The sequence below is a fragment of the Ovis aries genome, chromosome 14 (assembly GCF_016772045.2).
Source record: "Ovis aries strain OAR_USU_Benz2616 breed Rambouillet chromosome 14, ARS-UI_Ramb_v3.0, whole genome shotgun sequence".
Classification (NCBI taxonomy): Eukaryota; Metazoa; Chordata; class Mammalia; order Artiodactyla; family Bovidae; genus Ovis; species Ovis aries.
This window is the reverse complement of record NC_056067.1, coordinates 50,805,479-50,820,933: the sequence shown is the minus strand read 5'-3', so window position 1 is coordinate 50,820,933 and position 15,455 is coordinate 50,805,479. Positions and strand designations below refer to the sequence as shown.

Here is a 15,455-nt window from a genome sequence, read left to right as displayed (position 1 = left end):
TTGCTAAGTTGTGTCCAACCCTTTGCGACCCCAGGGACTGTAACCGCCAGGCTCCCCCGTCCAAGGGGTTTTCCCAGCAAGAATACTGGAGTGGGTTGCCATTCCTTCTCCAGGGCATCTTCCCCGCTCAGGGGCTGAACCCGCATCACCTGCGTTGGCAGGCGGATTCTTTACTGCTGAGCCACCAGGGAAGCCCGAGGTAGGTATTACCACCCTCGTTATCTGAAGGAGGCAGATGACATTGTCGCCTGAGTCAGGGAGGAAGCTGGGATTGTAATCCGGGTTGGCATGACTCTGGATCCTGTCTCTCAGAGCACCAGGGGCCACAGTTTCCCCGATGACAGCACTGACCCTACTGCAAAGCTGCTAAAATTTGGGCTCGTTTGTCGTGCAGTCACAGGTAAGTGGTGCAGCAATCATCAGAACAGAGGTAGGTTTAAAAGCCAAAATTGGGTGACAAAATTGGTGGTGAGTTTCCAGCACCAGCCCTGGAAAAACACGTCCAGGTCTCCCTGGCAGATCCATCCATCATTCTTCCTCCCTCCCTTCCACCCATCCAACAACATCCACTGTCATTTCCTGAGCACCTGCACTGAGCCAGGCTGTGGGTTTGGTGCAGAGAATGTGAAGTCAGCAAAACCATGCCCTCCCCCTGGAGGGGCCCTGGGGCCAATGGGAGAAGGCAGCGAGCCTCACAGGGTTCTCCCAGCCGCCCTGCAGGGCTGGAGTGGATGGCTCCTAGGCCTGTTTATCCGGGTGGAGGGTGCAGAGGCTCAGGAAGGTGGCGACACCTGCCCAAGGCCGCACAGGCAGGAGGCCACACACAGCACACCCAGCCTGCTCAGGGAGGGTCTGGCCCACCGCGTGGCCTGCTCACACGGCTTGGTTCCGGCTGCCCAGGGCCCCAGGGCTGCCATACCCAGCGGCATGCCGATGCCGTAGCCCTTGGTGTCGAGGAGGCCCCCGATCTGGGTGAGGTTGCAGTTGAGGCGCCGGTGGTACTCGTTCATGGTGGACTCGAGCAGGAAGGCGTAGCGGGAGTTGAGGACGCGGGCGATGCCCTCCTCTGTGCTCTTGACAAACACGCTGGGCTGCTTCGACTGCATGTAGTTCCACATCCGCTGATACGTCTGGTACCGTGAATTCTGGGCAAGGGGAGCGTGGGGAGGGGAGCACGGGTGAGGGTCTTTCCACTCCTGCCTTTCCCCGTGCCCTCTGCCCTCCAGGAGGTCTCCCTCAAGCCGAGAGAGTGAGGAGACCAGAGGAAGGCAGAGCCAAGGACAGAGAGACAAGACAGACAGACAGACTGCTCAAGGCCAGGTCCAAACCATCGCCACACCCACCAGCCCAGCGAGGAATCCGAGGACTGAAGGCTTGGGAAGGAGGGGGCGTGACCTGTTTTCCAACCCTTTTTCTCTCTCCCACCCTTGGGTCTTGGCACAGCTTAATGCCCAGCTGTCTTCCCAGTGTTCCCAGGGTATATCCAGAGAAGCAGAGGCTCCACCCCCATTATCTCTCCAGGGCCCAGCCTGTTCCAGGGAGACCTCCATCCAGGCCAAACAGGACAGCTTTCTTCCTCCAGGCCCCGTGGGGACCTTCTGAGGAATGCCCTGCCCTACCCTAAGCTGCTGTGCATGGCGGTGACCACGACCCCAAGCCAGGGTGGCGCCGGGGGCCCCACCTGAAAGAAGGTCATGGTGGAGCCAGCGTGGATGGTGCCGTACTCGATGTTGGTCTGGTCTGCCAGGTCGTCGGCCGACTCCACGGGCACCTCCATGCGCTGCACGGTGAGGAAGGCGGCCAGGTTGGCCGTGTAGGAGGAGATGATGATCAAGGTGAAGGCCCACCTGAGGGGTGGGAGGGGTGAGCTACGGGCTGGAGCCACCCCTGCCACTTTGCCCGTGTGGCCATGAACCTCCTTGGTGGTGCCCCCCTCACCCCAGTGACCCCAGCATCTAGAAGGCTAGAAGGCTGACTGCTGATGGGATCACAGAATCTGGGATCACAGAATCCCATGGACAGAAGAGCCTGGTGGGCCACAGTCTATGGCATCACAAAGAGTTGGGAGGGGCTGGGATCATAGGATCTAGAGTCCAGATCCCTGGGTTTACATTTTTTAAAAGATTTTTTTTTTAATTTATTTGGCCGCGCCAGGTCTTAGTTGAGCATATGGGATCTAGTTCCCTGAGCAGGGACTGAACAAGGGTCCCCTCCATTGGGAGCACAGAGTTGAAGCCATTGGACCACCAGGGAAGTCCCTTCCCTGGGTTTAAGTATTACTTCCAGAGACTTCCTGGTAGCTCAGACTCCATCTGCAATGCAGAAGACCCAGATTTGATCCCAGGGTTGGGAAGATCCCCTGGAGGAGGGCATGGCAACCCACTCCAGTATTCTTTGCTGAAGAATCCCATGGACAGAGTAGCCTGGTGCCCTACAGGCCATGGTGTCACAAAGAGTTGGACACAACTGAGCAACTTAACACTTTCTTTCCAGAGACTTCCACTGTCAGAAACACAAGAGAATAAGATGGTCTGGAAATACCCTCTCACTGTGAACTATTAATAGAAAACTGGACAGGGTATAGGAAATGACCTTAGACAAAGGACAACAGGCATTACAGGCCCAGGATCCCTGAGGAAAGAGAAATAATGAAGTAAGACTTGCTTGCCATTACCCAGCTGGACTTAATTTATAGACGGCTGTGCCAGGAAGGAAAACCCAGAGTCTGGCAAACTCACTGAGCTGTAGAGATGGAGATCAGAGATCAAGAAGGCCAAGAGATGGCTGGCATTCATGAGACAGAATGCCCAAGAGGAAGAAGCAGAATGCTCAGTTCTAGTAATCTGCATAGCTTCTCTTTTGAATCTTTGGCTGAATGTCAGTCTGTGTATGCACTGGATAAAACTCCAAGGGGTCAGATAAGAACGTTCAAAGGGAGAACAATTTCCAGGGCTCATACAGGGATGGGAATCTTTTGAGCTCCTAACCAGAGAAGAGAGATTTCTTTGAATGCATAAGACATTCAAAGAGATAAAGGATAACACATTAGAATCAGAGTTAAGTTAGCCCAAGAATATGTTATGCTAGACCTACCCTGCTGCTGCTAAGTCACTTCAGTCATGTCCGACTCTATCCGACCCCATAGATGGCAGCCCACCAAGCTCCCTGTCCCTGGGATTCTCCAGGCAAGAACACTGGAGTGGGTTGCCATTTCCTTCTCCAATGCATGAAAGGGAAAAGTGAAAGTGAAGTCACTCAGTCGTGTCCGACTCTTAGCGACCCCATGGACTGCAGCCCACCAGGCTCCTCCATCCATAGGATTTTGCAGGCAAGAGTACTGGAGTGGGGTGCCATTGCCTTCTCTGAGACCTACTCTAAAAGAACTTAAAAACAGGCCTGGAAAGACTCAAGAGAATCCACAAGTAACTGTCTTGCAGGGAAAAAACAACAACAACAAACCCAAAGATTCTTTAATACATGCAACAATGTAAACAACATAAAATCCACAATGTCTTGTCATCCAATTAAAAAAAATACCAGATAAACAACGTGCAGGAAACGGACTTACAACTAGGAAAAAAAGTTGCTCAACGGAAGTGGAACGAGAATTGGCAGAGATGATGGAATTAGCCGCAAGGACATTAAGCAGCGAAGACATTCAGATGATCAAGGATGTAAAGAAAAACATGAACACGTTGCAGACAGAAATGGAAGAAAGGACTAGAAAGCTCTCTATGAAATATACAAGATCTAAAAGGAAACTTTTACTGGAAGGATCTACACAGATTAGACACTGCACAGAAAAGAAAACAGATTTTGAAGACAGCAAAATCTATTCAAAAGAAACACACATACACAAAAAAAGAAACACAAGGAGGGAAAAAATGACCGACCATGAGCACAGAGCCGTAGTGGCCTGAGGAATAAGACCAAGTGGTCTTACATCCACGACTGGAATCCCAGAGACAGAAGACAGTAAGGGGGCAGCAGAAAAAAATAGTGGAAAAAGCAATGTTCAAAACTTTTCAAATTTAGTGAAAACTGTAAACTTGCAGATCCAAGAATCTCAATAAACCCTAAGTAAGACAACATACATACACACGTTATTAGTTATTTCTTGTTTTAGAAATAGCTAGTAACATTTTACACCAAGTTTATAAAGTCTGAATTTTTTCTGAATGAATGCAACTAATTTTTATAAGTAAATGCTGGGTTTTCTGAGCTTTCCAGGTGGCTCAGTGGTGAAGAATCCACCTGCAATGCAGGAGACATGGAGACTCAGGTTTGATCCCTGGGTCAGGAAGATCCCCTAGAGCAGGAAATGGCAACCCACTCTAGTATTCCTGCCTGGGAAATCCCACAGACAGGGAAGTCTGGTGGGCTACAGTCCATGGGGACAAAAAAATACAAGAGTTAGCAATTAAACAACATCAAACAAATACCAATAATTATACTGCAGGTAAATGGTCTCAGCCTGGGGTTGGCAAACTATGGCCCACAGGCAAGATCTGACTTACTGTTTTTGTGCAGCCCACAGGCTAAGAATGGCTTTCACATTTTAAAACGCTGAAGAAGAAACTGAAGGAAGAGTAACAGCTCATGACACACGACACATAAAATTCAAATTTCACTGTCAGTGTCCATAAAGTTTTACTGGGGGAATTCCCTGGCGATCCAGCGGTTAGGACTCTGAGCTTCCAATGTGGGGGGATGGGGCATGGGATGGATCCCTGGTTGGGGAACTAAGATCCCACGTGCCCCACTGTGCAGCCAAAAAAAAAGTTTAATTGGAACACAACCACACTCATTCAATCAAGGCTGCTTCTGTACCATAATCAGGGTTAAGTAGATGCAACAGATACCATATGACCAGCAAAGCCTGAAATATTTATAATTTGGCCCAATACTCAAAAAAGAAGTTTGCCAATCCAAGGTCTAAGTACATGCTGTCTATAAGAAAACCACTTTAAATATAACAGTGTAGGTAAGCTGACAATGAAAGGATAGGGAAAAGATATACTATGAAACACTGCACTAAAAAGTTGGGGACGGCCCTGGTTGGTCCAGTGGCTAAGACTCTGTGATACAGTGATTGAACAGGGGGCCCTGGTTCAATCCCTGGTCAGGGAAATAGATCCCACACATTGCAACTAAGATGCAGTGCAGCCAAACAAATAAATACTTTTTTTTTTAAAAGCTGGGATGGCTATATGAACATCAAAAAAGGTAACCCCAAAACAAGGAATTTATCAGGAATAAAGAGGAAGTGAAAGTGAAAGTCACTTAGTCATGTCCGACTCTGAGACCCCATGGACTATATAGTCCATGGAATTCTCTAGGCCAGAATACTATAGTAGGTAGCCTTTCCATTCTCCAGGGGATCTTTCCAACCCAGAGACTGAACCCAGGTCTCCTGCATTGCAGGCGGATTCTTTACCAACTGAGCTACATAATAGCAAAGGGGTCAATTCATCAAAAAGACACAACAGTCCCAAACATTGATACACCTAACTACACGGCTTCAAAATTCATAAAGCAAAACCTGATAGAACTGAAAAGAGAAACATGAAATTTCTCCACAATTACAAGTGGTGATCTCAACACTCTTTTCTCAGTAATTGACAGAATCAGTAGACAGAAAGTCAGTAACCATATGAAGACAAGAGTAGCCTACTGGTCCTAGCTGCCATTTACAAAACACTGCACCCACCAGCAGCAAAACACACATTCTATGCACGTGCGTGTAGAACATTTACCAGGATAAACTCTACGCTGAGTCATAAAACAAGTCTCAATAAATGACAAAGGATTAAAATCCTACAGAGAATATTCACTGACCACAGTGGAAATAAAGTAGAAATCGAGGTCCCTGGAAAATCCCCAAATCCTGGCTCCATCACTGATGAGCTGTGAGACCATGGATTCACCCGTGAGGTTAAGTATAATCGTAGGCCCCCATAGGAATTCCCTCACAGGCCAGTGGTTAGGACTCCATGCTTCCAATGTCAAGTGGGTGGGTTCAATCCCTGGTGGAGGAACTAAGATCCCATACGCCTCAGAGTGTGGCCAAAATAACAGTATTTATAATAATAGTAATAATGATGATAATAATTGTAGGTCGCTCCTCACAGGGCTGTTCTAAGAATGAGTCACAACACAGACCAAGTGCCATGCACGTGCGTGCTTTTGTGGTCCTGTGACTCAGGACAGACTTGGGAAAAGAAGTACCCACTGGCCTGGCTCTAGACCCAAAGGCAGTCACCCGCCTTGGCCTGGCCCTCTCTCCTCGCACCAGGCAGATGAGAGGGGCTAGGCTCCCTGCCGAAGTACAGATACAGATCCGCGGGGCCTGAAGACAGGAAAGATGCTGAGAGGTCCTTCCAGAGCACCCCCTCCTCCAGTGGATAATGAAGAAAAGAGCAGCTGTCCTCTGCTGAGCACGCATGCACACTCCTGTGCTGGGTGCTGGGATGCGGGTGGAGTGTAGGATAAATGGATGAATAATATGCCTTTTCCAAAAGCAACCCAAACTCAACTCATAGAAAGATCCAGGGTCCGCCATAATCTCTCTGGAAGCCAAGTCTCTTCAAACCTACCCCACGGATCAATGCTGTCATTCACTCAAAACAAAACTATCCAGTGCCTGATACACCCCAGGCACCCCAAAACCCCAGGGACACCATGGCAGACGGGCGGTGGCGACGGCGGGGGTGATGGGGCCATTCACCAAGACAGAACCTGGGGACGAATTTGGGAGTAAGGATGTGAGCTCCACTTTGGGCAAGCTGAGTTTGAGGGTGCCTCATGGAGGGATCTGCAGTTGAGGACCTGGGAAGGGAAGCTGGGGGTATACAGAGTGGTGGTTCCTGGGCAGGGCGTGGCCCCAGGGTTGTTTGAGGAAAGTGCTTGGTGAGGTGTGAGGCACTCTGGTGACCAAAGTGATCGTGTGGGGTCCTGATGTCAGTGGGCAGGGACAGGTGTCGACCAGACAGCCCAGTCTAAACATGGAAAATCCTGTACTTGATTATCTGACTCAACTCCCTGATACATAAAAACCAGGGCTTCCCAGGTGGTGCTAGTGGTAAAGAATCTGCTTGCCAACATAGGAGACTCAGGTTCAATCCTTGGGTCAGGAAGATCCCCTGGAGGTGGAAATGGCAACCCACCCCAGTGTTCCTGCCTGGAGAACCCCATGGACCGAGGAGCCTGGTGGGCGACAGTCCATGGGGTTGCAAAGAGTCGGACATGACTGAGCATGCACGGACATAAAAATAGAAATATTTTTGATGGGGAGGGAGGTGGGAGGGGGGTTCATGTTTGGGAATGCATGTAAGAATTAAAGATTTTAAAATTTAAAAAATAAAAAACTAAAGTGATGAAAAAAAAAGAAATATTTTTGGCATGGCTAGAATAGAAACCAACATTTCTAGAAAGGTACCTATTGTTTAGATGGAGGAACAAAGCTGGATGCTGTTTTGTTTGAAACCGTGCCAAGAACTGCTCACGATTTTGGGAAATCGCGTCTCTGACAGCAGCCCTGCTTGTGGTATTTGAGTCACTGTGTGAAGAAACTTGGGACCGGCTGAGTTGATGAGTCTCACAATCGTGGTGATTTGTATTTGTACAGACACACTTATCTGCCAATGATTTCAAAGCGTCATGCCTCAGGTATTGACGTCATTCTATTAAACAATCTGTCTTCTCATAATTGCAATGGTATCCACTACTTGTAGGTGCGGCCACCTGACTGCTGCAATCTGTCTTGGAGCACAGTCCCGCCCAAGCATTTAGGTATTGCTTTCCTACTGTTGTATCGTCAATCACTTCTCCTTTTCTCCTTTGTATTGAAATCAGGGCATTATATTGATTTGTTCTGAATCATGAGTGTAGGTTGACGTATTACCTTTGAATTTCATTAGGGCGGAAAAGAGGTGTTACCAAATGTTTGTTATAAAAACAGGGCACTGGGTTCCTTGGTGGCTAAGTGGTAAAGAATCTGCCTGCCAATGCAGAAGACACACGTTTGATCCCTGACCCGGGAAGATCCCACATGCTACAGAGCAACCGAGCCCATGTACCACAACTATCGATCTTGTGCTCCAGAGCCTATGAACTGCAGCTACTGGAGCCCAAGCGCCCTAGGGTCCATGCTCCGCCACTAGAGAGGCCACTGCAATGCGAAGCCTGTGCACTTCAGCTAGAGAGCAGCCTCCACTCCCCACAGCTAGAGGGAAGGCCATGCAGCCACAAATATATAAATATGTTTTTTTAAAAAAGAAGACATTGAAGGAGTTCCCTAGTGGTCTCATGGTTAAGGGGGGCTTCAAGGGTGGCACTAGTGGTAAAGAACCCACCTGCCAATGCAGGAGACTTAAGAGACATGGGTTCGATCCCGGGGTTGGGAAGATCCCCCATGGCAACCCACTCCAGTATTCTTGCCTGGAGAATCCCATGGACAGAGGAGCCTGCTGGGCTATAGTCCAGGGGGTTGCAAAGGGTCAGACATGATGGAAGCGACTTAGCATGTGCACAGGCTAGTGGTTAGGAGTCTGCATTTTCACTGCTTGGCCTGCATTCAAGCCCTGGTCAGGGACTGAGATCCCACACACTGTGTGGAGTGGTCAAAATAAACAAGTATACAGTGTTTTGTTTGTTTTTTAAAGAGCGCATTGAGTCTGTGAGCACTGAAGAGTCACTGGTGCGGAGTGAGAGAGGAAGGGCCAAAGGAGCCCATGATGAAATGGGACAGAGGATCCAGAGGTCGTAGGGAACCAGGAAGACACAGCAGCCTAGGAGCAAAGGGTTTCTAGAAAGAGGATGGCTGACAGGGTGTGCTGGCCATATCAATAAAGGGGGCCATGTGACCCTGGTGGAGTGTGGGGAAGGGAGCAGAGTGAGACCCGAGGTTTGGGGGCTTTCTGTACCAGGAGGACATGACAAGAGGGTGACCTGGCCTGAGACGTTGACAACGGCAAAGGAGGGGTAAGGACCAACTTCAAGGGAGTGATGGGGGAGCCCAGGAGGGACAGGGCTGGGGTCAGAGCGTGAACTCGGAAATACTCATTTTCAAGGCAGAACTGGGGCCTCCCTGGCGGTCTAGTGGTTAAGACTCGGGGCTTCAGTGCAGGGGGTGCGAGTTCAATCCCTGTTTGAGGAACTAAGATCCCACAGGACACGGGGCATGGCCAAAAATAATAAAGAATCAAGGCAGAACTGTCCCAAATGATGATGTGCCCTTGGGTGTGGCTGCAGGAGGCTGTGGCCCGGGTGGACACGAAATGAGGGGCCCAGGAGGTGGGCTCTGGGTTGGGGGGGCTGCTGCTGTTCCTGTGGCAACCACGTCTCTGGGGCATGGAACACCCAGCTGGGGAAGAGGGTCCCTGACTGAGGAGCAGAAGGGATGGGCTACAGAGAAGTGGTCACTGGTCCCCCACCTGACCTGGGGACTCAGCCAGATTTGTCACGGCGGGTCCCTCCCTGCCCTTGCAGCCACCTCCTCACACAGGCCGCCCTCTCCTGCCTGGCTGAATGCGCCTCCCTCTCCTTGGCAGGCCTGCCTCTGTTTGCACCTTTTGGACTCAGCCTAGATGTTACCTCCCTCAGAGGTGCCTTTTCTAAGCATCTTCATTCTCCACTGTTCTTTTTCACTGCACCCTGTTGGGTTCTTCAATAGCTCAGCTTATGTACATCTGATACATCATTACATTTAAAATGCTAATAAAATTCACTTCAGATGTGCGGTGGGCAGAAGAAAGCCTTGCCCCTAAGACACCTATATACACATCCCTGGAACTTGTATGTTCCTTCATAGAGTAAGAGGCTCTTTACAGGGGACTTCCCTAGTGGTCCAGTGGCTAAGACTCTGCCCTCCCAGTGAAGGGGGCCCAGATTCGATCCTTGATCAGGAAGCTAGATTTCATATGCCGTAACTAGGAGTTAGCATGCTGCAACTGAAGACCCAGCATGTCACAATGAAGATCAAAGATTCTGAGTGCCAGAACTAAGACCCAGTGCAGCCAAATAAATAATTTTTTTTTTTTCTTAAAAAAGGTCTTTGAAGATAGAATTAAGTTAAGCATCCTGAGATTGGGAGATTGACCTGGAGTATCCAGGTGGGCCCATGGAATCACAGGGGTCCTTATAAGGGGAAGAAGGAGGTCAGAGTCAGAGAGAGATTTGAAGATGCTGTGCTGCTGGCTCTGAAGCTGGAGGCAGGGGCCACGAGCCCAGGAATGCAGGAAGCTTCTAAAAGCTGGAAAAGTCAAAGAAATGGATTTTCCCCTAGAGCCTTCAGAATTGGCCCTGCCAACACCTTGACTTTAGCTCAGTGATATCTATCCTGCACTTCTGCCTTCCAGAGCTGTAAGAGAATAAATTTACATTGTTTTTAAACCACTAAGTTTATGGTAATTTGTTGCAACAGCAACAGAAAACGAAGGCAGGGTGTAACTCCTGAAGTGATGCCAATTCCAAAACGTTTAAAAGAAATCATTGAGATTCAAAAGTTTCAAAGCCAGTGGGCCAAGCAAATTGCAAACAACTGCCAGATGGTAGTTAGTCCCACTTAGTTGAGAGAGAGAAAAACCTGCCACCATTATGGTTGGTCTTGAATGAACAAGTTTCGAATCAGACAATATCACTGGGATACATTCCTGGCATAAAATACGACCTCCTTGTGTTTATCTGTCTGTTCACTTATTTATTCTCAGCCCTTTGCCTCTTAATTTTTCACCTGACTACGTGGCACATGGAAAGGACTCAGAAGCACTTTGTGCTGAATGCTGATTGATGCATTGACTGTAACAGACAGGGACGATGCCCAAAACGTCTTAGGCTGCCCTGGAGAGGTCACCAAGGGCCTGGGGAGCAGAGCCAGGCTCAGGCAGCACCCAGGGACTGGGGGGTGGGTGGCACTGGGGCGGGAAGCTGGCTCAGCCCCACCCTGCCTCTAGCCAAATGCACTCTCTCTAGGAAACCACTTCCTCTCTCTGGGTCTCGGCCTCCTAATCCATAAAACTGGGAGAATGTTCCTTGTTCTAGGCGTGCTCCTCGGCTTTCTGTGGTTCTAAGCAGGAAAAGGAGCTGAGAAGAGCTACATGAGCTGCAACCGAGCCCATCTGCTATTTAAAAGACAGGATGGGGACTTCCCTGGCGGTCCAGTGGTTAAGACTCTGCACTTCTAATCAGGGGGCACAGGCTCCATCCCTGGTTGGAGAACTAAGGTCCCACATGCCACGGGGCTAAATGAATCAAAGACAGGGTGGCAGACATGAGTGCTTATGGAAGCGAGGCCCTAAAGGGGCCGGAGGAGGCAGAGGGCCTGGGGCCAATGGAGCGGTGTCGACACCAGGTGGGAGTGCCAGCTGCGCAGTGCCAGAGCTCCCAAAGCTTTGAGCAAAGTGAGAACTCTGAATGTGGGGAGTTCCCTGGTGGCCTCATGGTTAGGACAGCGGGCTCTCACTGCCGAGGCCCGGGGTTCAATCCCTGGCTGGGAAACAGATTCCTGCAAGCCGTGTGGCGTAGCCAAAACAAAACAGAAAAAGACAGAAGCCTGGGACTTCCCTGGTAGTCCAGTGGTTAAGAACATCCGAGCTCCCGATGCAGGGGGCATGGCTTCGATCCCTACAGAATCTGGGGAACTAAGCTTCTACACGCCACGTGGCCAACAAATAAACTAATTTAATCAAATATTTTTCTTTTAAGAAGAAAGAAATCTGAATTTGTAAGTGAATTTGCCCAATTTTTAAATGCCAACTAATCCAAAAAATGTAAAGCTATGAGCCAGACACTGCCGGCTGGCTCAGTGTCTGCTCTCTGGCATGAAGCTTCTCAGAGCTTGTCTCAGGGGCAAAATAAGCTCTGTTCAAGGTACTGGGTCCCCGTGGGGCTCTGAGGGAGCAGGTCTCTGACTGGGCCTCAGCCTTGGCCTCTGGACAGTGAAGGCTGTCGTGGCTCAAGGATTCTAGTCTCTGTGATTGCCTGGGGCAATGTCTCAGACAGTGACTACCACACCTATGCTGTCCTGATTATATGAGACATGGGCATTTTTACTCATTTCTCAGATGAGGAGACTGAGGCATGGAGAGGGTTGTACAGCCAGTGAGCTGCAGAGCTGGGGCTCAGCTCGCCCTACCCTGTGTCCCATCACATGGCTGGCGTGGGGAATAGGAATGGGCCCAGGTCTCAGGAGGGTCCCCCCAAAAAGTCCCACCCACCCCGGTTGGGGCGGGCAGACAGCCTCTCACCAGACTCCGCTGACGCAGCGCGTGGACAGCGCCCGGGGCATGATCTCCGAGCCCTGCTGCATGAAGCCCCCCACGGGGAACCAGAGGCTGTTGCCCAGCGTGTACTGGTTCTCCAGGATGTGGGGGCGCGCCCGCAGGCACGGGTGCGGGTTGTACCACTCGTAGGGGCTCAGCCTGTGGAGAGACACAGCGGGTGGGAAGAAAGAAAACAGGAGAGAGAGCCACCGTGATCAGAAGGGAAGGGGAGACACAACTGGAGAGGAAGAGAGACACAGATGAACAGGGAGACACACACACACAGAGACAGTGGGCGCAAAAGAGAAAGGGGACAGAAGAACGAGAAGGGAAGAGGCCTGGAGAGGACCACGGAGCAGAAGCCAGAGACACAGGGAGGAAACACAGAGACGGGGCCGGAAAGGGAGAAGGGAGGGCGGCTGCAGGGAACCCAAGGCTCCAAGCGGAGCCGGGACAGCCAGGACAGACAGCCGTGGAGAGCCCGGCTCCTGCCTCCGCCCCGCCCCCTCCCTCCCAGGCAGCAGGTAGTGGGCTCACCTGGCGGCCAGGAACAGGACGCAACTGACGGCCAGATAGGCAAGAAGCATGAAGAGCCACACGGCCGGAGAGAAAGGGTCCAGGAAGGAAAAGTAGCCGGGCTTGCGGCCCTGGTGGGGGAGGGAGTGAGAGCAGAGTCCCCCCCAGCCCCTCCCAAAGCCCTGGGGCCCACAGGCCCCACCGTGGCAGGCAAGGTCCAGCCCACAGCCTCTGTCTCCCTCGGGCCTCAGTGCCACTCCCGCCCCAGCCCCGGCCACATCTCCAGGGGAACCGTACCATATGCACCCGGTAGAGGATGCTGATCCCCAGGGTCATGAAGGGCTTGGAGAAGTCGATGACCTTCTCCCGCTCGGCTGTGATGGTGAACGCAGCCACAGCCAGGTCTGCCTTCTGCTGGAGGGGAGGCGGGGCGGGGGCAGAGGGGTGGGCCAGGGAGACAGACGCGCAGTTAGAGAGAGCTGTGCTGAGGGAGCGATTTGGAGTATCAGAAGCCAAGAGAGAGACACACAGGGAGCAGGACAGCAGGAGCAGGGGACCAGACTGGCTCCAGGAGTCTTCCCTGGGCCCCGTATTGGACCCCTGTCATCTCACGTCCTCCTTCCTCCCAGGTGCCCCGCCTCATCCAATCTCTCCCGCTCCTCTCCCCCGACATCAAGCTCATCATTTAAGGCCCTGCTTTATAAAACCTACCACTGACCCCACACCACTCCCACCACGCTGGGGTCCTGAGATTGGAGTCAAGATGCCCGGATGCTGACCCACTCAGAACCCTCCGGGAGCCTTGGTTTCTCTTTGGTATGAACAGTTAACAACAGGTAACATTTATCAAGCTTACTACGTGCCAGGCTTCGAGCCAGATGCCACTTTATAGGGTTTATCTTGTATAATCTTCTCATCAGCTCCCTGGGGCTACTACTAGCCCCATTATACAGCTTGGGAGACTGAGTCTCAGAGACATCAAGGCACTGGGGAATAAAGGCACAACAGCTGGGGATCATAACACAGATGTATGACCTCCATTCTCTTGCCCCTGGCAGGTGCTAGGGACCCAGGTGTATGCACCCAGGCATCCCGAGACACAGGACTACGCCCAGCTCCGTTGAGAGAATGGCCTCGAGAGGAGCTGCATGGGGTCTTGAGTCAGGGAGGGGTAGGTGGCTGGGGTCCAGGTCTGACGTGGTGAAGGGTGGGGAGGGAGAAAAGGGTGTGCTGGGGGGTCTGGCTGGCACACCAGGATGCCTGATCCAAAGAGGCCATCTTGCTCAAGTGGACATCAGTCAGTCATTAGCTGCGGGCAGGACTCAGGCTGGGAAAAAACCTGGCACTTCACACACACACATACACACCCCGGAGACACACACACACACACACACACACTGCACATGTGAGCACTATACACAGCCAAGTCTATACCAGCAACATGTGTGCACCACGCCAAATCCACACACGAGTGCTCAGACATAGGCTGCCCACGTGGACTCAGGCGGACAGACACGTGCCCAGTGCATGAGTGCAGGGCGGAGCGGTGATGTGGTGTGGGGGGGTCACCCCCTAGAGGCACAGTGCACACATGGGAACACGTGGCCTCACACACACACATACATGACAGAGGAGGCAGGGAGCTGGTAAGGGCCGGGTGTGGGAGGAGGGAGCCCTGGCTCTGGCCAGCTCACTGGGTGACCGGGGACAGGGGCTTCCATGTCTCTGAGCCTCAGTTTGCTGCTGCTGCTGCTGCTAAGTTGCTTCAGTCGTGTCCGACTCTGTGCGACCCCATAGACGGCAGCCCACCAGGCTCCGCCGTGCCTGGGATTCTCCAGGCAAGAACACTGGAGTGGGTTGCCATTTCCTTCTCCAATGCATGAAACTGAAAAGTGAAAGTAAAGTCGCTCAGTTGTGTCTGACTCTGTGCAACCCCATGGACTGCTGCCTACCAGGCTCCTCCGTCCATGGGATTTTCCAGGCAAGAGTACTGGAGTGGGTTGCCATTGCCTTCTCCGGGGCCTCAGTTTGCTCCTCTGTAAAATGGGAGCAATATGTGTGGGCGAGACGTCTCCTGGGTTGGGACCCGGCTCCCAGGGTGCCTCTCCATGAATACCGGCTCTGCCCCAACGGCCTCAACTGGGCCCAGCACTGACTCCCAATTCAAGCACAGACCTTCAACCCTGGGGCTGAAACAGAAGAGTCAAGGTCCTAGCTCACTGGCCTGGGAGGAGGGACATGCTCATCTCCCCAGGGCACTGAGACTGACAGCACGGGAGGTGACAGAGGCTGGGGCAGAACTGGGGAAAGGGAGAGAGGGCTCAGGCCTCGAAGGAGAGAACGGTGGCACAGGCTGAAAACAGAACCAGGGCCACAGAGAGATCACGTGGGGCCCAAATGAGACCCATGATCGGGGGAGAAGAGACCGATCTGAAAGATAACTCGACGTCAGGGAAAGAGGACAGACCCGAAAGACAAACCAAGAGCAGAGGGAGATGACGAAGGTGAAACGATTCCCGCAAGGTGGGGGACAGACGACATGGCCCCGTGAGACTTGGGAGATGGTGAAGCCAGAGGCTTCGACGTGTGGCAAGGGCCCAGAACACACTGGGTTCACAGCCCACCCTCGGGGATTTCTGCATGCTGAGAGTAAGGAGTGGTTCCCTCTGGTTTTTGGTG

At 51.8% G+C, this 15,455-nt stretch overlaps 1 protein-coding gene across 3 annotated transcripts in view; it reads right to left on the bottom strand.

Annotated features, from left to right (window-relative positions):
* The window catches only part of GRIK5 (glutamate ionotropic receptor kainate type subunit 5), a 63,865-nt gene that overhangs the window by 8,017 nt on the left and 40,393 nt on the right, over positions 1-15,455 (bottom strand). For 2 of the 3 annotated variants that reach the window (XM_042230954.1, XM_060398623.1), the window contains 5 exons: positions 13,074-13,190; positions 12,798-12,907; positions 12,246-12,419; positions 1,682-1,847; positions 920-1,145 (listed from right to left, as the gene is read on the bottom strand). In XM_042230954.1, coding sequence (XP_042086888.1) covers positions 920-1,145; positions 1,682-1,847; positions 12,246-12,419; positions 12,798-12,907; positions 13,074-13,190 — 793 coding nt within the window. The remainder of the gene's footprint in view (positions 1-919; positions 1,146-1,681; positions 1,848-12,245; positions 12,420-12,797; positions 12,908-13,073; positions 13,191-15,455) is intronic. The other variant, XM_027978357.2, reaches the window with a different exon arrangement.